Raw genomic sequence first — 27,620 nt, 5'->3', positions numbered from 1 at the left:
CCCAGACTTAGGATACATGTCAGCAGGTCACTTGCCCTTTCACCCCTTAAAAATTATCTTCTGCCCCATGTTACTGTATAGCACCAGTTTGGAACTTCCAGAGTCTTTCTCAAGGAAATCCTTCTATCCAGAAAACCTCTGGTTTTGGCAGCACATCCCAACTCCTTTCATTCCTGTGCCCTTTCACCTGTCTCCTCTTGCCCCTCCTCACACCACCTACAAAGAGGCAGGTCTCTCTATCCAAACCCATTACCTTTTCTGGTTCCTGTCTTCTCTTGTCATGAGTTTTTTTGCCCTGCTCTGACCTTTCTGATTTCCACGATGCCTTCATTTCATTTCCACTTTTCCAGTGAGAGGAAACACTGCAAGACACATCAGCCTGGAGTGTGTGGAGTATTGCTCTTGCACTTCACAGGACTTGAGGACAGCACAAACAAGATCAAAGTCATGAAGATCCAGAGTGTGGGGGCTGGACTGAGAGCAACCTCAATGCTCTGCTGGAATTGGATCCCCTTTTCCAGTTCAGACCCTGCCAAAACAATAGACTATTTTGAAAGACACCACATGATCAGTTTCTTCTAATCAAATTACTCAAGCTGAGATTTAACCAAAGTTTTCTTTGCCAAATTACAGACTCAAACCAGCAGCTAAGGACTTGCTGAACCCAAACCAAAGGCTCTCACCTTTTAAATAAGCCAGCAGTGTGCTCACCAAGACACACAGTGCAGGAAAATTCAGTTCCCTCCAGCTCCTAAATCTTCTGCTGACTCTGCTAATGGCAGGACCACCAACACTGAGCTAGCTTGGCATGACCCTGAGATTAGTAAAACTGCATCTGACACCAGCCCACAGCTCTCCACCCCTGGTAAGGCTGGGATGAAGTGAGAAGCAGCTCCCTGCTGACATTGGCCAGGTGAGTATGCAGAAATGCAAGGGTGATCTTCCCGTCCCTGTACAGCTTTGCCTCTCCCAGATCAGGTTGACCAGACTAACCTGAAGATTTTGGCTGTGGATTTTCAGCTTTGACTGGATATGCTGAAGGTTACTTAATCAAATTTACAGTTTTTCAGAAATACACCTATATATTCACAGGAGCAAATATTTCTCTCTATGAATGAACACTCTGTGTCTCTCCAGCATGCCCTGTAGGGAAGAAGGGAAATGAGCCAGAAGGGAAATGATCCAGTCTCCTGGATGTTCTATGCACACCCTGGCTGATCCCACAAGGTAAGGGTTGCAATATTCCTAACTCTGACCTCAACAATCGTATTTCCAAAGGTTGCATCCCCCTGAAGTCTGACTCAGGCATTCCCTGTGGAGGGAATAAGCAGAATCCATTTTAATAAGGCTGGAACTGAAGTTGTGCCATCTCCAGGAGCAGGGAGTGGCAAGAACAAAATCTTCTGGAACTGACAGAAGGCAGCCAGGAGCAGAATGGCAGCGGTGCTGGTGACACTGGCACTAAAGGTAAAATGAGCCAAATTCACACCTAACATAGGCCAAAATTTCAGGGCAGCCACAGCACTTTACAGCAGCTAAAGTGGCTGATCATGTGAGAGATTGTTCACAGGCTGAAATTTCTCATCGCCTCCTGCCAGCCTTGAACACTGACTTACTCTGAGACCTTATTATTTAAGCAATCTTTTTTTCCACCCTCCCCAAATTATCCATAAAAGTAAGTGGCTCCATTTTCAAGCACCCAGCATAGATTCTGGCACCCAATTTTTGGACATGCATTTGCAGATATTGTGGTCTGCAGCTACAGTTGGGTGCTCAGCATTCTTCAAAATCAGATACATGGTAAGTGAAGAATGAGTCCCTGATGTAGAGACCTAGGAATTCTAGGTCTCTTAGGTATTCCTAGAGACCTAGGAAGTTAGGAATTCTGGCTGTATGTTTTCACATCTGTCAACTTTGCTGGGTGAAACAAGGAGATAATATTGGGCAGCTCATGTTATGGAATGTTTTGAAGACGTGAGTTTTTGTAAGCAGCTTTAAAGGATGGACAGTTTGTTTTTGTGCAGTGGCTTAAGCCTCAGGATGAAGGATCAGAGTGGTTCTAACTGCTCCTGGCCCAGCTTAGGTTTCCTGTGCTCATTTCCTTCCATTTCCTCTTTATAAACCTGGGATGCTACTTGTGTTTTCTGCAGGATACCTGTGCAGAGAAGTTAATTTTCGTGTCTAAAGCATTGTGAGACTTCCCAGAAAGGATCTCTAGGGGCAGAAAATAGAGTAGCATAAAAGAAAAGAAGAAAAAAGAAAAAGAGAAAAAGAGAAAAAGAGAAAGAAAAAGAAAAAGAAAAAGAAAAAGAAAAAGAAAAAGAAAAAGAAAAAGAAAAAGAAAAAGAAAAAGAAAAAGAAAAAGAAAAAGAAAAAGAAAAAGAAAAAAGAAGTGCTGCTTTTCCTGTTCCTGGGACCATTCCACTGTCCTCACAGCTCAGACTGTATGCCCCTGAGGGTGTGTGTCTGGAGATGAAAAACATCCTCATATGGTTAAAAATCTCACAGGGACCACTTAAGCTGCAAGTGTAGGCAAGGCTGAGCTGTACTTAGGGTGGTTTGGGTCACCATGCAATTCATGCCTTTGGTTACCAAGCACTCAGCTCAGGTGCATCAGAAACCTCTCTGGGTAAGAGAGGGCTCCTTCTTGCATGGCCACCTCATCCCACATCTGCAGTGAGGTCAAGAATGGCAAGGGCAGCACATATCCTCCATCTGCCTGAGCCAGCTTGCACCTGGCCAGCACAGGTGAGAAGAGCAGTGCTCCAGGCCAGCAAATATCCCAGCTCCCAGCAAGGTTCTCCTGCCTGAGACAGAGGGATGAAAGACAGACCTCAGTCCTGAGCTCACACTTCTGGCTAAGAACTTAAAAAAGAAAGGGGGTGAGTCAGCACCCTGTGGCTGTGCAGTGGCTGGAAACTGTCCTAAGCTGACAAATTTACAGCTGTTTCAGAGGAATCTCACCCACCATCACATCCATGGCATTTCTGACTAGCACCACTGGAATGGTTTCAAGCAGTATAATGAGACAGACACTGCTGGTAACATGTCTGTTCCCTCTCATCCGTTGCCTCAGCAAGCCCATTCTGGTTTTGGTTATTGTATTTATGAAAAGATAAACCAAATCCTAACCAGTCTTCTGATCTGTAAAAAAAGATTCTATGCTCCAGACCATTCAACTGAAGCAAACATTATCCATACAGTTACTGAATGGGTTACTGAGTTACTTTTCTTTTATAGAAAAGAATATTATTTCTTTGACATCCTGTTTTCAGTTGCTTACAATTAGAATCTGTAAAACTGAGTTGGTAAGGTGTTCTGAAAATGACTTCAAATATTCTTTAATGGCTTTAATGAATTTTCAGATAAAACACAGAAAGTTGTTACTTTAAAATATAAAAAGTCAATTGAGTCTCTGAAATTATTTGCCACTTGGTTACTTCTAACAAAGAACAAGTTTGCTTGCTTTGGTTTCGTTTGAATGCTCCCATGAGCTCAGCCTTAGGCTTGCACTCAACTAGGTATGCTTGCCTTAGGGTCCTAAATGATGGTCTGTGGCTGCACAGTGAATTCCCAAGTTGTCACTGGAGTTTTAATTAATTCATGTAATTTTGGGGTGTCCTTTTTTCTGCCCACGTCTCAGAGCAGGTTAGCAGTCCCTAGGTCTGCCAGGCAGGAGGGTACCTACTTGTGCTCCGAGAACTTGGCTTTTCAGACAAAACTAAGGTGTTTCAGATCTATTTGAGCTAAGTACATTAACCGCTCTTGCTTATCTCAGGCACATGGTAAAGGAGCAGCAGCCTACCTTCAAGGATGTAAAAATGCTGTTTTCAAATAAGATCCTCATTGCTTTCTTCAGGATGTTGTATTAAACCAGGAACAGAAAACCGAAAGCATGTGAAGTTAGTACGCAGTGGTCGAAGCTTTAAAAAATTAATGTAGGGGAAAAAAATGCAGAGGTTTCAAATGCAGCTGGGGAGAAGCCAATTTTGTATGTCCAAAGAAGAGCTGGAAGCAACAATCTTTACACCTGAATCCCCAAATCTTCATCTCAGAGCCCTGAAGGGAGCATGGCAGAGGGGAAGTAAGTTGTTCAGACTCTGTGCTTGAAAGTAGAGACCAAAGTCTTTCGAGTCTGCTCCTGAGACTCGCTCATGCCCGTCAGCAGCACGGGGTCTGTCCTGTGCTCCGCCTGGTAGAAGGGACAATTCCTCAGGTGCTCCGACATGCTCGGGACATCGCTGCGCTGCCAGTTGTGAACTCTGGAGAACAGGCTGCTGAACTGCCAGATCTAATGCAAGAGAGGGGATAGGAATTGGGAAGAGAAAATGAGGACTTTAAATGTCTGTCTATGCTTACAATGGGTGTGCATTACTCACTCTGGACACTGCAATGAACGTCTGATGGTGCAGGGCTGGCATAGCAAGTGAAAATGGGTCTGTATTGTTATGTACTTCATACTTGCTGTTTTTGCTGCTTTAGTTATCACCTGCCATTTTTAATGGGGATGGTAGTACTTAAATATCAGGAATTCTTAGTTCTCAGTGCCTAGAAATGGTGCACATGCAAATGGGTTACCCAAGATGAGCTTGGGTGGGGACTTTCAGAAAATGTCTAGTTACACCTTCATCCTTTTGTTAGATGTACTGCACCCTACAGCCCTGGGCCCTGACAACAAACCCCTGTGCAAATTCACAACCTCATGAACCTTCCCCACATCTGCATATTTATATGCAGCTTTTCTTGTCATCCCCATGTTTTATCTGAAGAGAACTCATGACTCTTTTTCCTAGTGTCACAGTCACTTGCCTTTTTGCGAGCTCTCCAAGAAGTACCACCATGGGAATATCTTTTTTTCTCCCACACCAGCAGAACCATTCCCCTCTCTTGAAGAAGAGTGGCACATATGTCCCTCATGAGCACTGACACTTGTGATAGCTGAGATAAACTGAAGCTGTCCAGGAATCCTGCAATGTACTTGAGCACTTCCACTGGGAGGCTGCTCAGCAAGTCCTTGCTTCTCCCTCGACTATCCACTATGAAATTGCACTTGCCCGGTTCAGCAAGAAGGGTGTCCACCTCTGGCTTAATAGCAAATGTCTTGAGAGGCTTGCTGTAAATAACCTTGGCCTTAAGTCCCTCAGGGCAGAAGTGATTTTGGACAAAAGGACATCCCAAGTAGGCCAGTGGGCAGCGATGCTGGAACCATCCATCCAGGCATGACTGGATATCAGCGTGCACATTCTTGAAGTGGAATGGGAACTCATCCCTCCTAAAGAAATGACTGCAAGTGAATGTGAAAGCTGAACTGCTTTTGTTGTGTCTTCTGGTTACACATTCAGTGTAGAGCTCCATGTGCAGTTCTGGTGGGCTGTTTTCATCCAGAATATCCGCTAGAACTGCGCTGGAGGAGAAGGGCTCCAAAGGAAAGCTGTATGTCTGTGTTGCAAAATCCACAAAGAGTCCATCAATACCTCTTGCTTCAGAGATCTCATGGCCTTTCAGCTCTTTCTCCAGAGCACACAGCAGTGTGGCTTCAACTATATTTGTCTTAGGTAGTTCTTCTATGTTTATTCCCAGTTCTGAGGTATCCACTGACTTGTCTGAAGTTGGCATCTTGTGGCCCAGTGCATCTCCTAGTCGTGCTCTTTTGCCACAATAACTAACTGGCACTTTGAAGGTGTAGACAGTCTTCACCTCCTGGGCTTCCAAGTTCCCATAGACAAAATCTTTTTCTCTGGGAGTGCAAGCAGCCATCTGGCCAAAGCGGATGAGCATTCCCCCGTGATGGACCAGATACATGTTGTAATCCGCTACACCGACTTCCTTCTTCAGCCTTTCCAGGACCCCTTCTTGCCAGGGAGCCAGTCCATTCAGTTCTCTACTTGGTGTTACTTGTTCAGACTTTTGGCCCTTTCCCTCTTCTGCACCATCAGGTCCTTCCTTTGCCTTCTCTGTGGAGCTGGCAGCACGGGAGGCTGCTGCTGTTTTCTTGGAAGCCTCCTCTGTCTTTTGTCCTGTGCTGGTTGCTGAGCCTGTTACCTGGCAAGCCAGAAGCTCTTTGCTGAAAATGTTCTCCCATGTTTTGTAACTCCCCAGATCCATTCCCTCTTTGTCCTTTGCCAAATCTTCCCGCTCACGTTGGCTGAGCTCAGACTGGTCATTGCCCTCTTGGGAACCACAGGCAGCTCCTCCCACAGCACCTGCTTCCCCACCCATGGCTTGATCCATTAGTTCTTCCAGTTCATCCTTTTTCCTCCACTCTGGAAATAATTCAGCTACTTTCAAAGCCCTGAAAAGTATCTTCTGGTCTCTGAGTGCCAAAGCTGTGTCCAGACATTCTTCATTCAAGGTCTCTTTCATAATATTCTTGTGCAGTGTTGTGTCTGAATCCACGTTTGGCCAACGGTTCCACTCCATTGAGCAGCAGACAACACTGGCTGGACAGACCTGGAGGTGCTTCCCCAGCTTGAAGCGGGCCATGGAGAAAGGGCAGCCATAGGCTGAGTTGAGGCAGGACACCTGCTCCAAGGGGCAGAGCAATTTGTGCTCCTCCTCCTTGCACATGTGGAAGGTGGCCCCGCAATGGAGGCGGCAGCTGATCACCATGCAGGACACGGAGATCTCAATGGGTGCGCGGCAGTGCCGGCTGAAACATCGCTCACAGTGCCTGTGTTGCCCAGGGGGAGCTTTCTGGGCCTGGTGCTGTGTGTGGCAAAGACAAGGAGACAAGAGTTATTGTCTGAAGGAACGAGGAGGGCCACAGACCCTCCATGCCCATAGCTGGTTTCCACACATGAGGTGTTAACATGCACTTCTGGTGGGAATGAGGCTGTGAGAAAGTGACTGCCAGCTCCATGCAGTCACATATCACCTCTGAGCCCCACAGTACAGCCTGGCCTAGTAGAGCACAGACACAGACAAGGTCTTTACTCCTTAGCTCAGGCAGCCAGGGTATGAGCTGTTTTCTGTCCCAGCATTTCACCAGGCTGCTGAAATCAAGACTGCTAGGGGCACAGTGAAGGAGCATCCCACTTCCTCAACACTGAGTAGGAAAAATTATATTCTTTTTTCCTCTCTAGATTTGGTCTAGGCCTCTTCTCATCTCCCCACAAAGACATGACTGTTGCACAGTGAACCTCCCTTTGCTCTAACCACCAAGGTCAAGAGTGAGGATTATCTTCAGGATTATTCCAGTGTGGAAAACAGCCTGGGTAAGAGCTAGTTTCCTTGGCCTTCTTTACTCTGCTTTCCTGATTTACCCTCACACTCCAATTGTTAGCTTACAGAACTAGAGGTTGCTCAGTCACTTCTTCCCTGGATACCTTCAAATGGTATCAGTAACTTGGCCCATAGAAGACCTGCTGCAAGTAGAAACCTCCCAGCTTTTGACTTCCTGCTCCTTACTATAGGAGCTGCATTCCACCTGGTTCTGGAATCACTGTGAATCTTTGTTGAAAGAAAAAGCTAACGATAAGGAAGAACATGAGTTTTGTTTTTAAACAGGACCCAGGGTGCTTTTCTTTTTTATGTGAAAATAGGAAAAAAATTTTGACAGATTTTCCCCCCCTGCCATTTCATGCAGTAAGAACTATCATAGCCCCAGAAGACTCTCACTTGGCTCTGAGAAAAGACAGGAATTGGTAGTAAAATAATTTAGACTTTGTATTATTTTTCTTAGGTTAAAGAAAACAAGTTCAAGAAAAGTAGTGTTTACCTAGATGCTTTTCTTTTGCAAACCCAGGGTTAAGTGACCTAGCTGTGGGGAGAGGTGTGCTGCAGAGGAAGTGGGCTGAGGCTGAGGGAAAGAGATTCTATGTGAAGAACTTCCTCTGTCTTTCTTGAAGGTGTTCTCTTAACTTCATATCTTTCACACCTTTACACCCTAGCAGTGGAAGCCATGAACAACACTGGAGAAGGAAAGACGTCTGGGAAAGGCAATGCTTGTGGGTCTCTGCACTAAATACCAACACTCACATTTGGAAATTTGATGTGCATTAATTGCTCAACACAACTTTGTTCTTTTGCAATTTCCAGTGCTGATCAATACCTACTTACACCTCCTAATGAATCAACCCCATTCCTTCTTGGCTCTGCAGAGTAAAGGAACGCACACCCTTGGTGGTCCCTTTACTCAGAGACAAACTTGAACTCAAGTATAAGGTACCACCACCTTTGCAAGGAAAGAGCTCAAGACAGCAATGCAGAAAATAAACCCTTCCCTTTATAACATCCCTGCCTTGCCTTAGGAAATGCTGGCTTCTGCACAGAGGTGACACCAGCGTGCTAGCCAGGGTGGCCTCAGCCACACCAAGCCCTTAAATACATGTGGTTTGGGGTGGCACCTGTCCTGCTTTCGGCTGCTTAGTTACATCTACTTTTATGCAGTTCAGAGAAGCAGGAGATACAGATGGATTTATTTCACACTGGCGGCATCCTTGCTGCTCTCATTCTTGTAGCATTTTGCTGCAAATATAATCTCTAAAAATAGTCCCAGCCATGACTTGCATAAGGTCAGAGGAAGGCTGGGTACATTACACTGCAATAAAAACATGACTGTGTGAACAATACTTTCCACTGCAAAAGTAACTCTTGGGGAGAAATAGTTGATAAAAACCCCCCCTACATTAGAGGCATAGCCCTTCTTGTTCTCCAAAACACAGAAAGGACTGATGGCAAAGTTTCTGCAGAGAAACTTGCTTTCACATTGCTGTGTGCTGAAATGAACCCCGTCCAAATCATGTGTAGAGAAGGAAAAGACATGCTTTGTTTTTGAAAAGTGACCATATCACAGCATTCAGATGCAGAATCAGTCTTCCTCATTATTCAGGCATTTTTTAGTTTAGTTTACCTCATCTCTAACTTGTATATGCTGTTCTTTTCAGACAAAAGATATCTATTCCTCTGTTCTCATTGTCAAATCTGTGAACATAAAGGACAGGAAGAAGGGACAGAGAGTTTCTTTCTGATATTTATCAGGGTTTGAATGCTTCTTCTATTCTGACATGCCAGTAATCAGGAGCTCTGTATTTTAATTGATAATTTAGTTGACTAAGGTTTAGTTGATGGTATTATTGCAAGTACACAAACTATAAACTCAAATCACTCAGCAGAAAGTTTACAAATTTTGCGTCAGTAGGTTTGATCCGTAACATCCAGAGGCAGGTGACACACAGATAAGTCAGGTGACAAAACATTTCTCTAAACTTGTACACTTCTTGATTCCCTGCAACTTGCAAAATTTCTCCAGGTCTGGGTTAGGAAACAAAAAAAACCCAAACAAACCAGAAATGATTACTTCAATCATGTTCAAGCTACTGTGTAAGAAAAGAATGTCCACTTTGGTACATATTTTTAGACCATAATGACAGCAAATCAAGTAAGGTTTAAAAATATACAGCTGCTATTTTAACTGCAGCTATGTCTGTGTCTGGAGTGGGCCAGTTCAGTGATAATAACTTACAGTTTATAAACCAATTAAAATTTATTTTCAGGAGACATTTAATTAATTTGCAGTCAATGAGCCAAAATAATACAAGTATTTTCTCATTTGGTATGTGATTGACCATTTGACATACTAAGGTCATATATTGTACCTGAGCTCTTTGCACAGAATCAAGAGATACCTCCCAGTTTGAAGAAACATCAAAAAGGGCCACCAGAATCCCAGATAATGACCCTAAAGAGTGCCTCAGAGATGAGATTGCAAATGAACATAAAACAATTTCTAAATTTTACAACATGATAACAAGCTCCTAAAAAAATCTCACGAAAGTTCACATCCATATACTGGAGCCAAGAATGTTGAAGTTATATATAATGTTACACCAGAAGGAATGTGAATACTTTTGGTGAAGTGTATAGGGCAGATAGGCAATGTTCTCTATTTCTTTTAATCCTTGTTAGCCAATATATAGCGTTTATCTCATCTTTATTATACTGAAATCTTGAGGGGAATTGTCTTACCATATAGGAATTTTCATGTCAGTATATTTACTATCTTAGATCTGATCGTGTTCACAATAATGAATTTATCTTTACAATACTAGAGAAGCACTTGAGGTTGAAAAATACTATTGCTTCTATTTAGCAGATGTAGAAATAAAGTTTAGAAAGATAAAAATATATAGAATTAAAGATGGTATTTTATACAAATATGTAAATGCCAGACAAAAATGCCAAGCATAGAGATGCTCAGGTTCTTATGTTTCACTTGCAGTTGCATGCCTCCTGCACAAAAACTTTGGCAGAGCCAGCTGTAGAATCACATTTTCTAGGACACCAAGTAAGTCTTCTTTAACTAGTGATTTTCTTTTCCTTTCATGCACTGCTCTTCCTCAATCACTACTTGCTTAACAACCTTGTCAAGAAATCAGGCTTGGGTCTCCTTTTGCTAAATAGCTATTTATATTTCTTAGAGGTGAGGACAAAATCACTATGCCATTGGAAACCATAATGCACTGCATTTGTACATGAATCCTAGGAGCCCAAGTTTTCTTAAGTCCTCTCCTTAGACACAAAATAAAAAGCAAATCCAAGAATGCCACCTGGAATCGTGGGGACCTCTAAATAAGTCAAACTCGACACCTCAACACCCACAGCAGGGTCAGCTACAGCTTGGGTGACCCCCTTGGCACTCAGCACAGTGGGTCACTGTCCTTGATGGCACTCCTGCTCTGCAGTTGCCATTTCAGACTGACCTTGTACAATACTCACTGCCAGCCAAGCTTTAAATGAGGCAGTGAGTATGGCACGGCTCACGGCAGGTGGAAAGGGAGAATTAAAGGTGTAGATGAAATCTTCAGCAATAAGACTAATAGTGAGCATAAACAAGATCTGCTTTTGAGGTGATCTTGAACAAGTTCACATGGATTTTACAGGGGCACTTTGATTCCAGAGCAATCCTGGTGAACTTCAAATCCTTAGCATAAGACATGAGGAGGAGTAAGATTTTCTGTGAAACAACTGACTTGTTGGATAAGCCCAACAATGGAAGGATGAAGCTGTGACAATTAGGGAGCTACTGCCTGTATTTCCTTCTGGGTATCATCTGGATGAGGCTGTGGTGTTTCATGGCAATAAACACTATTTCAGAGTTGCTGAACAAGTTGGAATTGCTTTGTACCGAAAAAATAAATCCACAGTATAGTGCAGCAGTTGGGCAAGGACTTCAATTCATGTTCTTTGCCTATCTTCTGGAGCATGCCTGTTGCTTAGGTTCTCAGAACAGCACATCAGCTTCTCCTTAGCTCCCTACACCTGACATGCAGGACCACGGAGATCAAGAGAAGCTGTTGCACCATCAGGCCTCCCCCTTGCCTGGAAAATCTGTGCTGCACACAGGCAGTAAAGTGGCACCAAAATTTGCTTGTGCAATTTCTGTCTGGTGAAATGCACTAAAGCTGTTACAGGAGGAGCAGGGAGACTTCAGAGCAGTGAGGCACAGGTAACACAGGGCACTGCTGGTGGGAACCCTGCACTGCATTCCCCACTAAAACACCTGGATCAGCAATGTTTCTTGCTCCTCCCTACCTGGTGCAATGTAGCCATAGCTCATCTGAGAGAATCCCACCCAAAAACTCCAGGTGCTGAAATGGTCCCCTGGGCTGGTGGCATAGTGCAGGATAGCTCAGCACCAGCATCATGTGCTGGGCTTGCTGGGGAGTCCTGTGGGAGACAGGCAGATCAGCAGGCTGTGACATGGAGCTGCTCTGCTGCTCCTCGAACCTGGCAGGGGTCCCTGTGCTGTCCTTGGTAGACACAGTCAAGCAAAATTTCACTTTGCATTGGTAACTAGGAAATGGGTTTGGTCTTGGTTTGAGTTCAACAGGTGCTTTAAAAGAATAGGTCCAGTTTGGCTGCAGTTTAAGGAAAAAAAAAAAAAAAGGAGGGTAATGGTCCAAACCATGTTTTTTTTCTCTTTGGGCTCGGGTTCTATTTTATGCTCTGGTAACAATCTCATTAACATACTTTTCTGAAAGGTGCCCAGTATAAAGAAACTCAGAGCTACTGGTTAAGATCTAAGTCATAAAATAAAAATAAAAGAGATTAATGAATAAAAATTGCTAAGCAGTCACAAGACTAAATAGTACAGTAGTACCTTTAACTCTTGCAATTCTTACTCCATCATTCATTCAGTCTAGATTTCCAACATAAAGTTTGCAGTCTCAATCTACAAAACTCATTTAATTTTAAGTATAAGCACTTTTGCCATAAGATTGCTCTTGCCTTTCCTCTGACCCTTACTGTATGTTCTTGTATTCTGAGTTTCCTGAAAATAACAGAAATTGAATTTTTGATTTATCATCTGATCTGCTGCTGAAGCTCCCATCTTACAATCATTTTAGTTTTTTTAAAATCCTGCATGCAGTGCTGCAAACTACAGCTAATTCACTGAATATATTATGGAGGGTTTTTTTTTTAGAGTAGTATGTCACAGAAGTGCTCACAGTTACCAGCTGCCTCTGTTTTAGAGTGTCATTTAAGACATCTCATGATTATTCTATTTCATCTTAATTACTAAGGCTGTTTTGAAGATGTCTTGATTTTTATAGCTTGCTATAGTAACCATTACATTCCATCAAGGTTTGTCCAAAAAAACCTCCAACTCTATTTACAAAGCCTTACCTTGATCATAGAGCCCCTGTGCACGTACCAAACACTTCTCTCCTGGTTGTGCTCAGCTGGGCTGAAGCGAGGTGGGTGAGGGAGAACTGCACACAAAGAAAGAGAAGAGAACAGAAGGACACGGAGCAAGCCCAGGCAGAAACATCAAGTAGTTTTGGGATGTTAAAAATAAAACCTGTGCATGTGACCACGTAGCTCAGCTTACAGAGCTGTCTCCTCCACTGTATTTGTTAACTCTGTCACTCCTGGAGTGATACTTTGCAGACAAGTGGAGAGGCAGAACCAATAGCAGTCTGTGTCCCCTGCATGAGAGGAAAAGATCAAACCCCTTCCCCAGCCCTGTATCAGCTTCCTGCTGCTCTCTGATGGAGGTTTGCCCTTGACAACTTAACTCCTCTTGGTGCTCACACCAGTTTGTGGTTTCTGCAGTTGGAATTGTCACCCAGTTCCCATTGTCACTGGATGCAGCAGCTTGCACAGACAGCAGTGGTGGTTTTCTGATCTGTCCAGACAGGGTGGACACAAGGAGAGGAAAGTGGGAATGGCCCAGACTTGAGCAGCTGGGCAAAGGTGCCTGCCCTCCTTCTAGGGACCCCCAGGAGACTCCCAGGCTTCAATCTCTCCACTGCACAGTGAAAAAGTCCCACCAGCCACCAAGAGTAAGCCCGAGGGTAGAGCTCCCAGCACCACCCTTCCTCAGCCAAACCTGGCAAAGCAAAGGAGAGCAGTCAAGCTTTACTGCAGGCATGGACCCATCAAAGCATTTCACAGTGACTCCCATGGTGAGCACTTCATACTGATGGTGAGTATGGACAGGTCCTCCATGCCAGGGAGGTTCAGGGGTGCAGATGGGGCAGGTGCTGCTCCTCCCTGGTGGGTGCTCACCCCATGTGGCTGCAGACATCCCTTGTGACCCTGCTGCTGTTTGCTGCTACCTCTCACCGCCTCAGAAACACAGAACAACCCTTTTGGCTGTGGTGGCCTTGAGATCCTAAATCATGATGAACTTGATACTTTGCCTTATCTTTCTCTTTCCCATCTGTGAGTCCTCAGTGACTCTCATGGCTTGAAACATTGCAGGCAACTGTTTTCATTTTTAGGGCTGAACAAAATGTCAGTGGGTGACAACCAAGGCTTGCTGGTGCCAATTGCAACTTAGTAGAGCTAAATATGGTCAGCAGTCTGGCTCCGTGGCCTTTTTTAGAAAGGGCTGCATTATCGTGATACCATTTTCTGGCATCCCATTGCACTGGGGAAAACAAGAGCCAGGGGTATTTTGCCTAAACTCAAATTTAACCCAATCACAGCATGATGGCTGATCTGTTTACTCTGTCCACTTCCACTCTTCCTCCCGCAGCTCAGGGTCATTTGTCAGCCTTCACTGTTGTTGTCATCTTTTCAGGCTGTGTTTAAAAACATGCTGAGGGTGTGCCTCGCTTTTGCATGAAGAAAAATTCTGCTCAAAATTGTTTATTGGTTTAAGAGTAAATTCCCTCCAGCTGAATTAACTCAGATTACAAAAACTCTCAGGGCTTCAGAAGTTGTTGTCAGAAATGAAGCTACCTTCTGTCTTAATTTTACCTGCACCTGATGTCAGCCTGGTCTCAGGTATCTCTGCTTTCAGACAGCTGGAACTCTGGTGGTGCTTTTTGCTGTTTCCATGCCTTGCTCTGTGACCACACAGACCCAGACAGCCTAGACCTGCCTCTCTCTCTGGTAGGCTGCCTCACAGCCTCACCCCACACAAGTTTTGCAAATCCTTGCCTGCAGGTGATGACTGTGATCCAAAAAGGAGTCATCTGTGGTGACTGTTAGGTAGGTTATCACAAGACATGGAGAATGAACATAGTTATCCTGCCTGAAAATATGTACTTGGTGGGGAGAAGGGAGCAGAAGAGCAGAGAGACAGGAAACAGGAATTCATCCTTGTACCTGCATTGCATTAGCTCCGTTGCACCTGAAACCAGACTTTCATCAAAACCAGGAGAACCTGAAGATCTCTGCTGCCACCCATAACTGTGCTAATTTGATTCAAGGTATATCAGGAATGCTAGCCAATACTGTAACCAGACCTCCTGCTGCATTACAGATGTGCTTAGGTAGGGTACAAGAAACGTGAAATCCCTGAAAGAAAAGCAGAACTGGTGTTTTGGTGGTGTGTTTCTTTTTTTTTTTTTTTTTTTTTTTGGGCAAATGCTTTGGGAGAAAGCTGTTGCCTGTCTGCTTTAATCTATCTTATCTCAATTCAATGGGTAGAAATGCTGTGCTTCGATATGAAGCTCCGTGAAATACACCAGTGTGTGTATGTACACAAATATATGTATCTATTGATGTGGCAAAATGATCTGAGATCTGGTAGCCTGAGAGAGGTGAGGCTGCTGCAGCCCCATGCCCATGTCCAAGCAATAGCCAGACAGAGTTTGTATTCCCTACAGGCACGTGCACAAATTCACACATGCACCAATTAAGCAAATGCATATGGACACAGATTACACATCCATCCACACAGAGCCCTCCCACTCAGCACTGGCAGCCTCATCCCACTCTCTGCTACGGCTGAGCGGGACAGAGGTGCCCTAGTGAGCCTCTGTGTATTTACAGAAGTATTTACACACGTGTACAGGGTGTCTCCTTCCAGCAGCTGGGCTCAGGCAGTGCCCAGTGGCTGCCCCTCAATCCCGGCCTCTCCAGCCCCCAGCAGCAGCTCCCTGCGGTGCTCTGACCACGAGTTCCTCACGCAGGGCAAAGTGCAAAAGGAGTTTAATGAGAAGACCCGACAGGCTGCACTGATCAGGTGCAGGATGTGGACAAATCATCACAAACCATTGACACATGACTGGCCCTTTTTATTCCTGTATGCTATATTTGTTTCTCTGTGTGACCTAGATCACCCCTGGTTCCTGCCCTAATCATTCCCTAATGAGTCCTGTGCAATCCCCAAATGCTCTTCCCCTGCATCTTGTCCTGTGTCCCACACTTCTGAAGACAGCTACACCCCTAATCCTAAAGGTGCTCGGGGGCTGAGGCTCCTGGGATGGGGCTGGACAGGGTGTTCCTTTCTCTTGAGTCCTTAATTTGGGTTCCCACCCGCCACTGTGCTCCTGTGCCCCTCGAAATGGGCCTGGAAGCAGCCTGGCGGGTGCTGCTTGGGCTCCCCCTCCTGCCATCGTCACCCTGTGCTCCTCTGAGGGTGTGCGGGCCCGCTGGTACCACACAATCTCATGTACGTTTCTGTCGCACCGTACACCGTGGCTGACCAGGAGCCTGTCCGGCCCGCGGCCGCCGCTGTGTCCGAGGCGGCCGCGGCATCGCCCGTGGCACAGCGAAATGGCTCCGCTGCTTGCCGCACCCGCAGTGACGCGGTCTGCGGTGGCACCGAGGCCACCGCTAGGGGACCTGCATTAATTAAAGTAGAACCATCAGCCCGCTGCACTATCCTGGGCCGTAACAGCCCCGGGAACATCCCTGCCCCTTTCAGCGCTTCAGCTCCCTGGCGGCGGCGCTGGAGGGCGGCGCGTTGGGGCCTAACACCGCGGTGACATTGGCGGCTGCTGCGCCATAGCCACCGCCACCTCCGTGTCCCAGCACACGACACTCCCGGGCGGCCGCCGCCACCGCCCCTCAGGCGGGGAAGGGACGGGGCGCCTCCTCCCCTCTCCCCAAACCCTCCCGGGCACGGCGCCACCGCCCGTCGCCCTACAACTCCCGGCGTGCTCCGTGGCGGGAGAGGCGCGCCCGCGCGGGGGCGCGCGCTGCTTGCCGGGAGCCGTAGTCTTTCCTTCGGGGCCGCGCCGTCCTGAGGAGGGCGCCGCCGCCGCCGCCGGCCGGCCTCGCCGGAAGGGCTCTTCCTCCCAGAGGGCGCCGCGGCGCGCCCCGCGCGTGCGCAGTGCCGCTGCCAGCCAGCGCCGGGCAGGCAGGGAGGGAAGGAGGGAGGCAGGGAGGGAGCGGCGCTCGCGCGCCTCGGGCCCGAGAGGAGACAGCGCGGTGCCGCGCCGGGCCGGCAGCAGGTACGGGGGCGGGGGGGAGGCCTGTTACCTCGGCTCCGGCGGAGCGAGCGTGACGGCAGCCGGGCGGTGCGCGGGGCCGCGTCCCCGCGGGAGGAGGGACCGGGCGGGGATCGGCTGCCGGCGGCTCGGGTTGTGGCGGGGGGGGAGGGGAGGCCCGGGCCGGGGGTGCCGCGCGCGGCTGGAGCCCTCTCGCGAACCCCCGGCCCGGGCGCGCGCGCGCGTGCAACAGGCGCGCGGGGGCCGCGCGCGGGGCGGGGCCGGGCCGGGGCTGGGGCCGGCGCGGCGGGAGCGGCGCACGCGTGGGCCGGGACCGGGACCGGGACCAGGACCCGGACCCGCAGCTGGCGGGGGAACTGGGGAGAGGCGGGCCGGTGCTGCTCTGCCCGGGGACAGGCTCCTCGTGGCTGGAGGGACTCTCTTTGGCTTCCAAAGCGCCGGCTTCGGAAGTGACCGTGGTGGGCTGCGCGGAGTCGGACAACTCCGTGCCGCGGGGACGGGATGGCCCCGGTGCCGCTGCTCCCACCGCGGGACGGGCTGCGAGTAGAGGCAGGGCATCGGCTGGACGAGAGGACATCGTCGTAAGCTGAGCCAGGGGAGGTTTAGCTTGGACATCAGGAGGAATCTCTTCAGGAGAAACGTGGTTAAGCATTGGAATGGGCTGCCCAAGGAGATGGTGGAGTCACCGTCCCTGGAGGTGTTTGAGGAAGGACTGGATGTGGCACTGAGTGCCGTTGTCTGTTTAGCATGGTGGTGTTGGGTCACAGTTGGACTCGGTGATCTGAGAGGTCTTTTCCAACCTGATCGATTCCGTGGAGGGGAAGGGAAACTTTCTCCTGGATCTTCCAAGCTTTTTTTTTTTTTTTTTTCCATGTGGTGTTAGTTGATTTAAAAAAGCTCTGCCATCTCCCTGCAAATATCACCCCGTAGCCTCGCATTATGTCACCTAAAATGTTATTTCTTTGGCTGCCTGTATACGATGGAAGGTTAGCGCTGGGTGGCCGTTTCCAGTTGTCCTGTTCCAGAGACTTTGTATGCAACAGAAACTTGTCCCATTCATAGTCTCTAAATCTGTGTTGCCCGTAGCGCGGTCTCTGTAACAATGATTTTAAACTTTGCCTCTTGAGGGCGTTTCATGAAAATGAAACACCGGGCTGAAAAGATACGTCATGAGCTGTGAAAATAGCGGGCTGCTGTTTCTGCAGAATTCCCAAATGGTGCTGAATGGTGGTGTTTAATGGTCCCTTTATCCTTTATTCAAGCTGCTGTTCCTCTGGTTTTTTTGTTTGCTGGCGTATTTTCTGCTCTGACTGCTTGATGTTAATGACAGACTTAACAAAGTTGGGATATGTCAATGAGCTCTCAGGAAATGGGATTGCAACTTTATCCTCAGAAGGTCTTTATTTTAATGCTATTTTGGATATACCTCTGGCAGTTAGTAGTTAGCGTAGAATTCCCCCCAGCTGTTAATGAAGCACTGTGTAAATTAATAGATTGTATCAAGCTGATCTTTTGTGTATTTGGCCTTGTTTTTATTGTAACTTCATTGTGTTCTCCTTTCAGTGTTACCACCTGCATTGACATGTGAACTAACTCATTCAAAACAAGTTTTGAAGTTTCTACTTGAGCTGTGGTTGCACCTTTTAATTACCCTTTAGACATACCCATAGGCACAGGGGAAAGGAATCGTAGCTTGAGGCACCCTAACTTTAGATGACACATGAAGTGGAGATTTTTCTCATCATGGATTTTCTTGTCACAGTCTTTCAAACAGATTCAGTGATGCTTCACTTTTGAGAGATGTGACTGTTTTGGGCCCTTGGCATCCCCCACTGACCCCCAACTTCAAAGCAGAGTCTTTGTTACATCCCATCTCTCACCCTGACACCGTACCAGGGTGTTCACCTCTTGCTGTCAGTGTCCCTGCCATGTGCTGATTTTTTCTGATGTTGTCTTCTCTGTGTTGATGACTTCAGAGCTGGCATGCTCATGTGGTCCTGTATATTCAGCTGAGTGCTGGCTCCTGGAGAAGTCCCAGTTTAGTCCATTTGGAAAGGGAAAGGCAGCCCATGGCAGCAGCACTGGCCCAAGTCACCACGAGAACTAAAAACTCCTACAGTCAGTTGTAGCAGTTTCTGAAAGGTTCTTTATAGAAACTTTTAAGTATAAATGTTTATTTAAGCAGGTTATTTGATAGTCTTATTTCAGCTTCAGTGTTTCTGTACAGTGCTCTTTACTATTTTTTTTTATTTTTTTATTTCCTCCCCTTCTGTTGAATAAGCTAATGTTAATAGAATGGTACATTTTATTTTACGGTCCTGTTTCTGCAGGCTTGCTTTAAAATCTTTCTGTTTGTCCCTCCCCTGGGTTGTGAATTTTTTCTTCTGAAGTGTTTCACACGTTATTGAGGGGGCTTAATTTCTGTCTTTAAGAGCACAAAAAGTGTACCTTTAAAGGCAACTAAAAAAGTTCCTAAGTTGCAAAATGTAACTTCTATGGCAAGAGGTTGATGGATGTAAGCCAGTGCCTCCCTGAAAAACTGAAATCTAGTTTTTCCAAAATAGCATATAGCACATAAAAAAACCTGAGTGATGTGATTTAGGGCTAGGGGCTTTAATGTTAATTTGCAACATAAGAGAGATAGAAGTGCAGCAGCAAATAGCTTAATTTATTGTGTTTGTTTAAATACTTCTGAAGGCCAAAGGGAATAGTGAGTGAGCCTGGTAGGCTCTGAGCAAGTCAAGAAAAATAAAAGACATTAAAGGAATTACACACTTGATGAAATATTCTGAGTGGCTGAAATATCTGTACTGGAGGTTCTGGAATGATGTAATGGGCAAACAAGTTAGAAAGACCAGACCACCTCTTTTTCAGAGAACAAGTGGAAGCTGAACTGATAGAAAAATTATTCAGCTTCATACTAAGGGGTGAAAGCATAATGGATGTACTTGTTTAAATAATATAATAATACTAATAAAGAAATGCTGATGTAAATTGCAGAGAATAGAGGCAGCATTATGATAGCAAGTCACTTTTTTTCTACTATGAAGAAAAAAAACCCTCGTCTGTTACAGTTTTTAAAGTCTGTTAAGCAAGTAAGTGGATTAAACTGCTTGGTGTTATTTCCAAGAATAAGTATGGGGTTTTCAAGCCAGCAGTGGAATGCAAGGCCTGTAGAAATATCAGTACTTTTAAATTATTATGGACAAGGTAAAGGGACTGTGGAAAAACAGAAGAGGTAATTTTAAGCTAAACACTCTAAAAACCTCCACTGAATATGAAATCTGTAGACCAGCAGGACTGGAAATGATATTATGCCACCTCCTGAATGTCTTAAATTGCATTAAACATTGTGCAGCCTTTATAATTCATTTTGAGGATAAAAAGTAGATGTAGTCTAAGACAGGTGTCAGTAAATTTTGTTTCACCAGAATTGATTTATAAAGGATGTTAGTAGCAGGAAGGTATGAAAAAGTGTTAGAAAGTTGTGGTAGACTGCACATCACAGGGTCACTTCTGCTGGTCTCTTCATGTTAGACAGGAATAAATGGAGTTCAGTGACAGAAGAAATCTGGTTTGGAATAACGTGAACACTTTATTGAAGCATAATTATTGCTTAGTGTCATGGGGAGACAGGTGCTAAAGCTCATTGGAACTGAAAGAAATACGACTGTTCTGGGTGTGTGTAGAGTGTTATGGACTCTGGGCTTTCAGAGTGTGACATAAGACAAGATTTAGTCAGTCACCTGCTGCCAACAGCTTCCTTGTGATCCACAGTATTTATTTTCTCTGTTTTTCTGTTTTTGTTGGTAGTTCAGAGTGCTTGTCAGGCTCAGCAGAAGGATTCATATGTTCTGTGATACCAACTGGTTTGACACACACAGATCTTTATTTTATATAAAGTTGAGATTATATATAAGTGATGTGCTGCTTCTAAAACCATAAAACAAATACCCTGTGGCTAAACATCCTGAACATATCTTGAAACAAGGCTTTGTAAGCTATCAAATTTAGTGCTAAGGTAACACTTGAAAGCAAATTCACCTGTTGAATTATGAAAATGGGCAAACAAGCCACCTATTAGTGGATCACAAACTGTAAGTATCTGTAAGTAAAGTCCAGTAGTAATGTTGTGATTAACATTAGGTTGTTGTGGTTTTTGTCTGAAGTAGGGTGAGATTGCCTCTTAAAAGACACAGAGATTCTTTGTAGAGCTTCCACATGATCCTTTCTTCAACTGAACTAAGCTTTGAAGTGCCTGTGGGTTTTGGCTTGATGTGGCTGTTACCTCAGTGCTGTGTGACTCCTTCATTGCTGATGTCCAAAGCTAGGATGAAATCAGTAGAATTTTGACTTACTGTTATTTTGTTGGTTTGCACACGTATCTTCCATAGTGCTGAGTCACAGCAAATGATACAATTGTGGCAGGCAGATTTGTCACGGGAAGCATGAGGTAGCTTTGCTTTCAGTGCCTTCTGATATTTCCAACCCTAAACAAAAGCTGCTTGAAACTACAAAGTCAACTTAATTATTAATTTAGTTTATTTTTAACTTAATTTGTTTTAAACTGCCAGAGACTTCTTCTTTTCATTGTGTGAAATTCTGAAAGGTGAACTCTTGTTCACTCATAAATAATGTTTAGGGCAAGTTAGGATTTTGGAGATGTGAGGGTGATCTTTTTTTTTCTGACAGATGACTGTCAAATGTGGTTTTTCAAGCAGTCCCTCTTTTGGATATGACATTACAGAAAAGATATAGTTGGCCAGCCTATCCTGTGAGTGCAGGGAGCATGTGCTGCAATCTTGATCAAAATTCAAATGTATCTCTTCTTCAAAAGAAAAACAGATTACATTTTCATTTGGCATACAGGAATAATCACTTCTGTAGTTTCATATGGATGGACACATTTACGTGAGGTTATTTTTTTTTAATGTCAGTATAATCCTGTGTGGCTGAATAGTTTAATTCCTCATCACTTGCTTCTTTGTGTTATGACTTGTGGGACCTTTTGGTTTCAGTTGATTGTGGACTGTGGAGTTATAGAAATGAAGGTGAGGATTTTTCAATTTAAACAGATTTATTGCACTGTTGTGTCTTTGAACACAGTAAAGGAATTTTGTGTTTTCAACTCAAGTCAGAAAGTCTCAGTTAACAAATTTGAAGATGTTTTCATTTTAAATTGACCTGGCTTTGACAGTCAGTTTTTTTACCTTCTCACTCAAGTTAAAAGCTTTCTGGAACTTTGAAAACTATCTGCTGCCTTGTTAAGTCAAAATGGACCTTTTAAAAATAGAGCTCAAAACATGTTGTAAATATCTTCATGGTAGTAAATGTATGGTGAAGTGCTAAATACACACTATATAATCTTTTATTGCACATGTTGCCTTCTAAAACTGTTGTCCAATAAACGTTGTAAATGCATTACTTCTTAATCTGTTCAGCAATGTTTCTATAAAAAAGAGAGGATAAAAAAGCACATAATCCTCAAACTTTTAAAAATTAAGTGTCCAGCTCTGTGGCTGTCAGTGGGTTTAACTAGTAATACAGGCTGATGTGCCAGATCAGTTTCTCAGGTAGCACCAATTCTAGGTAATTCTGTTTCTGTTAGTGGTTGGTTTCTTTATGCAACCAGAAATATACTTACTTGTTTTTTATTCCCTATGGTGGTTGGTTTTTTTTGTAGTGTAAAGAAGATCAGGAGTCTGGCAAGCTGATGTTGGCCTGGTTTTAAGTACATCTCTTAAAAAAAGTATGTACTTTTTTTGTAAGGACAGAAGATCTTTCTGAGTTACCTGGAGATATAATCAATGTACCCTTCAAGATCAGTAATTTTGCAGAGATACCTCCTTTGATGTGGTAGTTGTTTGTCTTTACTTTAGCCAACTTATCAGCCCTTTTTTTTGTTTGTGGATAGGAAAGTCAGGATGAGGTGTGAAATGTGATATTGTGACATCCCTGCACATTTGACAGAGGTGTCTCAACATTGTTCAGATAGCACGCAATGTGTTCTGCCCCTTTTTCTTTGCCTTTGAGCAATATTAATGTTTGTAATTTTTCTGTAATATCATATTCCATGTTGTGCAATGTTTTTTGTCTTTTAGGTTTTGTATTAATTATTTTAGGGGTATTCTTATTTTTAAGCAAGAACCAATCCAACTTGCCAAGTGGTCTAGAGCTAGAACATGCCAACTTAGCCATAGATTAGGTGGGTTAGTACTTGTTTTGCTATTTCACAGGGTTATAAAAGTGCTAGAACAGAAACAATTGTGAATTAAGGCTTACCAATGGGCAGGGAGAAACCGTAAGAGGACTAGGAAGCCTGCAAAATAAAGCAGATTTGAAAGATATGGAAATGGGCAGCAGTTCCATGAAGAAATCCACTTCTTAATTCAATTTTTTAACAGAAAGTCTCTTAAAGTCTGAACATTTCAAGGCTATACATTCTATTCATGTGTGGCTACCATTCTTATGTTGCATTTGAAGCTCCTTTAATCTTCTGGCTTTTTGGATAGCAGAGGGTGGTGATTCCTTTTCTTCTCCATTGTTCTTGTATGCTGGTTGCCCTAGGACTGTGGATCCCTGCTGTTGGGCTGTTGCAGCTTTCATAAGTCACAGAAAATGGAATTCATAGGATTGTTTTGTTTCCTTGTTAGGGCTGGAGCAAAACTTACTTTACAGGTCTTTACAAATACTGTAACTGCTGATTTTATAGAGACTGTGAGACGTGTTTCCCACTCCTCTTTTACAGCTAGAGAAAGGTAAGCAGAAGTCTTGGAAATTGGCTGTGCTTTGCTTGAACAATAGCTTTTTGTAGTTGAGATGATTAAATATCCTTTCTTGTATATGTCCTGAGCTTTACAAGAGTCTGAGGACAGAGAGAAAGTGAAACCCCTGTCCCTCAGATAGTATGGGTGCTTCTACTGATGGGCATTCCCACAGACCCCTGTAAGCATGGTTTTTCAAACAGTTTTGCATTTGAAGTTGGTACAACCTCATCAAAGTGTTTATCTGGCTGAGCTGGCTTTTGAAAAACAGGAGACAGCAGTGAAGAGAGAAGTCAATCTGTTGATTTCCTTTATTTTTCTTTTTCTCTCAGATAACACTGTCAACAGTATAGAGACTTGGTGGATGTGTTTTCATCTCTGTAGGATGATGCCAAATGTAGGATTTTGCTCTAGAAGTTTTTCCAGGGAAATAACATTAATCCCAGGTGATACTTTTATCATTCTATGCCCTGTTCTATTCATGGTTTTATTATGAAGGGTTTTTGTTGTCTGTCCTCTCCAAGAAAGCTGACCATTTACTTCCCCAGGATTTAAATAGTTCTGTTAGCATCCTGACTGGTTGCCTGTGAATTAGCAAAAAGCAAATCAGAAAGACTTTGCAGAATCTACACTTTGTAGGGAAAAAAACCCAGACATATTTGTGGCCAAAATACTGATATACAAATTTTTTTTTTTTTTTTTTTTTTGAGAATGTGTTCATGAGGGCAATGAATGACCAAGTTTCAGGTTGGCTTTTTAAATTGGATAGGTTTTCTAGTCTCACATGGAAGAGTGTCAGAAGGTGATGTATCCTGTAATCAGAGCTTAGTGAATTGCTCAAACATCTGTCCAGGCTGTGCTGTAGGTATTTGGCTTGATGTCAAGAAGTGTGATTGTAAGGAAACTTCTCTAGAATCTCATGGCAGAGCCAGTAAACAAACTAAAATCTCCTTGGAAGTAAAGCTTTTGTGCATTTCTTCCCTTGAATAGTTCCAGCTCCTCTCACTGCTTGACAGTGCTGTTACTAACACGAGTTGTCCTTTCAGAGCTGATGGTGCCTTTTGTGTCTTTTCCGTGTCTCTCTGGCAGCAATCTAGAGGAGAGACAGCAGTGTGACAGCACAACAGAGCTCCCAAGTCTGCCTCCAGTGACTGCTTTCCTTCTGACAGCCACCTTAGTTAGGAAATGTACTCTCATAATATGGCAAATCATGGGTATTTTGATAATTTTTTACCACACTGTTTCTCTTCAAACTCATATTCTGCCTTAATTTTCAAGTCTTCCCCTTCTGACCTATTCCCATTGTGAGGTAGAATGTCACGTATAGATCTACTCTTCTGAAACACATTTTTTTTCATATTCTTGTCCTTATTTCCAAAGAAGGAAAGTCTGTCTCTAATAGTCTTTAATATCAGGAGTGTATTTGGTAATCTTTTTTAAATTATGTATACGTGGTACATATATGCTATTACATGTGTAAAAAAATGAAATTTATATTTTTATATAAATATATATATATATATAAAATTATACAGCTCTTGATTTGTAAGGGCTTTATTTTTACATCTCTGTACCTCTGACGTGTGAAATATCCAAGAGTATTAGTCACAAGGTATTCCTTCTGGCAAAGCCCTTAAGTCTAGAGGCAGTGATAGCTGATTTAAGAAGGCAGGGAGTTCATTTTTATTCCTATCTAGATGATTGCTTGGGACAAGGTAGGTCATGGCAGTAAGTGACTCTGTATTTCCCAGTGCTTCAGAGTTTCTTTGACTTGCTGAGCAAGGAGAAATGCAGAACTTCTTATTTCCCCTAAAAATGTATGCTTAGAATACATCCACATTCGGTACGGTTCTTGTCTTAATCAGGAAAAGATTTGGGATCATGTTTGCCCTATGGAAATGCAGACATCCCTGAATAGTGGGTTTAATTTTGCTAAAATTTGTGTTATGCAGACAAATTGAGAAGGAGAAAGTGTCATATAGGGCTTGAGTGGTGTTGCACAAAAGCCCAAGAAATACACCATGAAAATTCCTTACCAGGTCTCCAGAGGTTTTTAGCTGTAGCCAGGAGTATCAAAAATGTGGACAATGCTGTGCTATCTTTAGGAAAGAAAAGATGGGTGGAACATTTCCATGACAACCACCACAGATTTTCTCCAGAAGTAGCGTTAATTTTGACAATGCAGAGAAGATCCAGGGTTTGCTGTTTGCTGCAAGGGTGAACTTGAAGTAACCACTGAAAGATTTTCAGCTAAGTCACACCAAAGCTGCTGAAGACCAGAGAGACAATTTGAAGTTGTTTTGCTTCTGCGGTTTAGTCTGGGGAAAAAGCTACAGCCTCAAAAATGGAGGAGGAGATTTTTTATAGCAAACAGTCCTTGGATGACTGTAACAACTAAGATAGAGTTGTTACATTTTTAATCCTAAAAAGCCATTGTGTGCTCACACATTTGAATAGGTCCAAAGATGCTGTCAGTATGTGTGGGCTGGATGGAATCCTTGATACACTCGTTGAATTTTTCACCAGTAGTCAGGAAACCAATAAAAGAATGGTAAAGAAAGAATTGATTTTAAGATACCTTCAGGAAGTAAGAATTACTTCTAGAAAATAACTATGGGTTTAACAGTTATAGAGATTAGACAAACAGGTGTATAAAATAGGTGTGTGGCTTTGTGTTGGCATTTTATTTACTACCAGTGACGGCCTAGCATAAAATAAGGTATTGAACCCATCTCTAGTTGGATTGGTAACTTCTCAGTGATGAAGAGAATTTAATCTTTTCACCTTTAATGAAAGAAACTTTCTTCCTAGTCATTTGGTGGTAGGTGTTTGTACTCCCAGATAAAAGACAATATACTATTTTGAAAGGATTTTAAGTGTACAGTTTACTCATGAAATAGAGGAAAGGGTTAGTCAGCCAAGTGAGCTGTCTTGAAAGTCAGAAATAAGCATAGTCAAAACCTGCAGCTACAGCTTGCAGAGGGTATAAGAAAGATAATACCTGTGAAGCTGTTGGGTAGAGGGCTTGCAGTAAAGTCAGAGAAAGAATTCAAGTAAACCCTGTACCTGTATTTTCAATAAGTGAAACAATGTTTAAGGGTGTCAAACCACCACAGTACAACAGGAGGGGCTAAGAGAACTCTGAGAGGAAGATGGAAATTATTACCTTAAAGACAGAAGCAAAATTAACTGAAAGAAGATCAGTGTGCGAACGTGGGATGAAGGGGGGAAACTACGTTAATAAGCACAGTGAGGAAGAATACACTTAAGGAAACTTATGATGAAGTTGGTTGTGTCATTGATATTTAGAAACATTGGAACATTATATGGAAGCTGCATAATAGAAGTTAAATAAAATTCAGTATCAAGGGTTGAAGATGTTCCCTGTCAAGAATTCAATTTAATTAAGGGCTTTTAGGTATTGAAAGTGAAGGTGTGAAATGACCACAGGAGTTTATCAAAGGAGTTAACAAAGTCCTGAAATCCCAATTAAAGGCAAATATGGTCATATGAGTTGGAGAAGACAGACTTCAGACAAAAATGGAGAATTTTTAATAACACTGTGGAAGGCCCAAGATGTTATCTGGGCTGTAGTGTATGCCTGTGTTTATTCGTGGTCAGGGGCTGAATGACCAGAGTGTCTGCAAAGCCATTTTCATGTTAGGAATGTCCTTCTAGCTCATGGTTGTCCACTTGGTGTTTGAGTTCAACTTGCTTATTCTAAAATATATAAAATACTTTGTTCAAAATATTTTAGGAATTACAGAAATTTTGAGTGTTTGCTGACTGAACTTCTTTTTACAGTTAAAATTCCAGGCTTATTCAAATAGTATGTGTGTAGTAGTCACTTAAACTAAAAATGCAAAGAACATATAATTGCTAAGCATACTGTAGGAATCATGAACACTTGAAGCTCAGACATGTAAACACAGGAAGCAAGGGGTCTCAAAGCTGTTAAAAAAGATGTAGGGAACTTCTGGTGCTGTGGGATTTATCTTTTTGTCGTACCTTTATTAAAAAAAAGGCTGTTTCAGGAGAGCCTTTTCAGCAAAATTAGGCTGCTGAATTGCTTACCTATATGCTCAGGTTGCTAATGTTGCATTTGGTGCAACATGTGATTGACTGACAATCAATGTAGTAGTTCTGTGTCCCTGAACATTTAAAAAAATCTTAAAATTTTTAAAAAGTTGTCAGAATACAGTAACACTTGAAGTGATGTCCAAAA

General features: G+C 43.7%; 2 protein-coding genes across 3 annotated transcripts in view; one reads left to right on the top strand and one right to left on the bottom strand.

The window, feature by feature from the left end:
• Nucleotides 1–249: 249 nt before the first annotated feature.
• FBXO40 (F-box protein 40) lies at nt 250–16,744 on the bottom strand. 2 transcript variants are annotated; one of them, XM_066572142.1, is made up of 5 exons: nt 16,663–16,744; nt 12,628–12,713; nt 4,810–6,705; nt 3,806–4,291; nt 250–529 (listed from the first exon to the last, which is right to left on the bottom strand). In XM_066572142.1, exons 2-4 carry the CDS (start codon nt 12,634–12,636, stop codon nt 4,094–4,096), a joined length of 2,103 nt encoding a protein of 700 aa, XP_066428239.1. In that variant the 5' UTR covers nt 12,637–12,713; nt 16,663–16,744; the 3' UTR covers nt 250–529; nt 3,806–4,093. The 2 variants fall into 2 exon arrangements, with proteins under 2 accessions (XP_066428239.1, XP_066428240.1); XM_066572143.1 differs by lacking the exon at nt 16,663–16,744 and having other exon boundaries at nt 4,810–4,884; nt 4,930–6,705; nt 12,628–12,882.
• KPNA1 (karyopherin subunit alpha 1) overlaps nt 16,537–27,620 on the top strand; it is a 51,033-nt gene continuing 39,949 nt past the window's right edge. The window contains exon 1 of the mRNA XM_066572145.1: nt 16,537–16,634. The gene's annotated coding sequence lies outside the window, so the exon portion shown is untranslated. The remainder of the gene's footprint in view (nt 16,635–27,620) is intronic.

The sequence above is a fragment of the Molothrus aeneus genome, chromosome 2 (genome assembly GCF_037042795.1).
Source record: "Molothrus aeneus isolate 106 chromosome 2, BPBGC_Maene_1.0, whole genome shotgun sequence".
NCBI lineage: Eukaryota > Metazoa > Chordata > Aves > Passeriformes > Icteridae > Molothrus > Molothrus aeneus.
The sequence above is the reverse complement of the archived record's forward strand: the minus strand, read 5'-3'. Positions and strand labels throughout refer to the sequence as shown.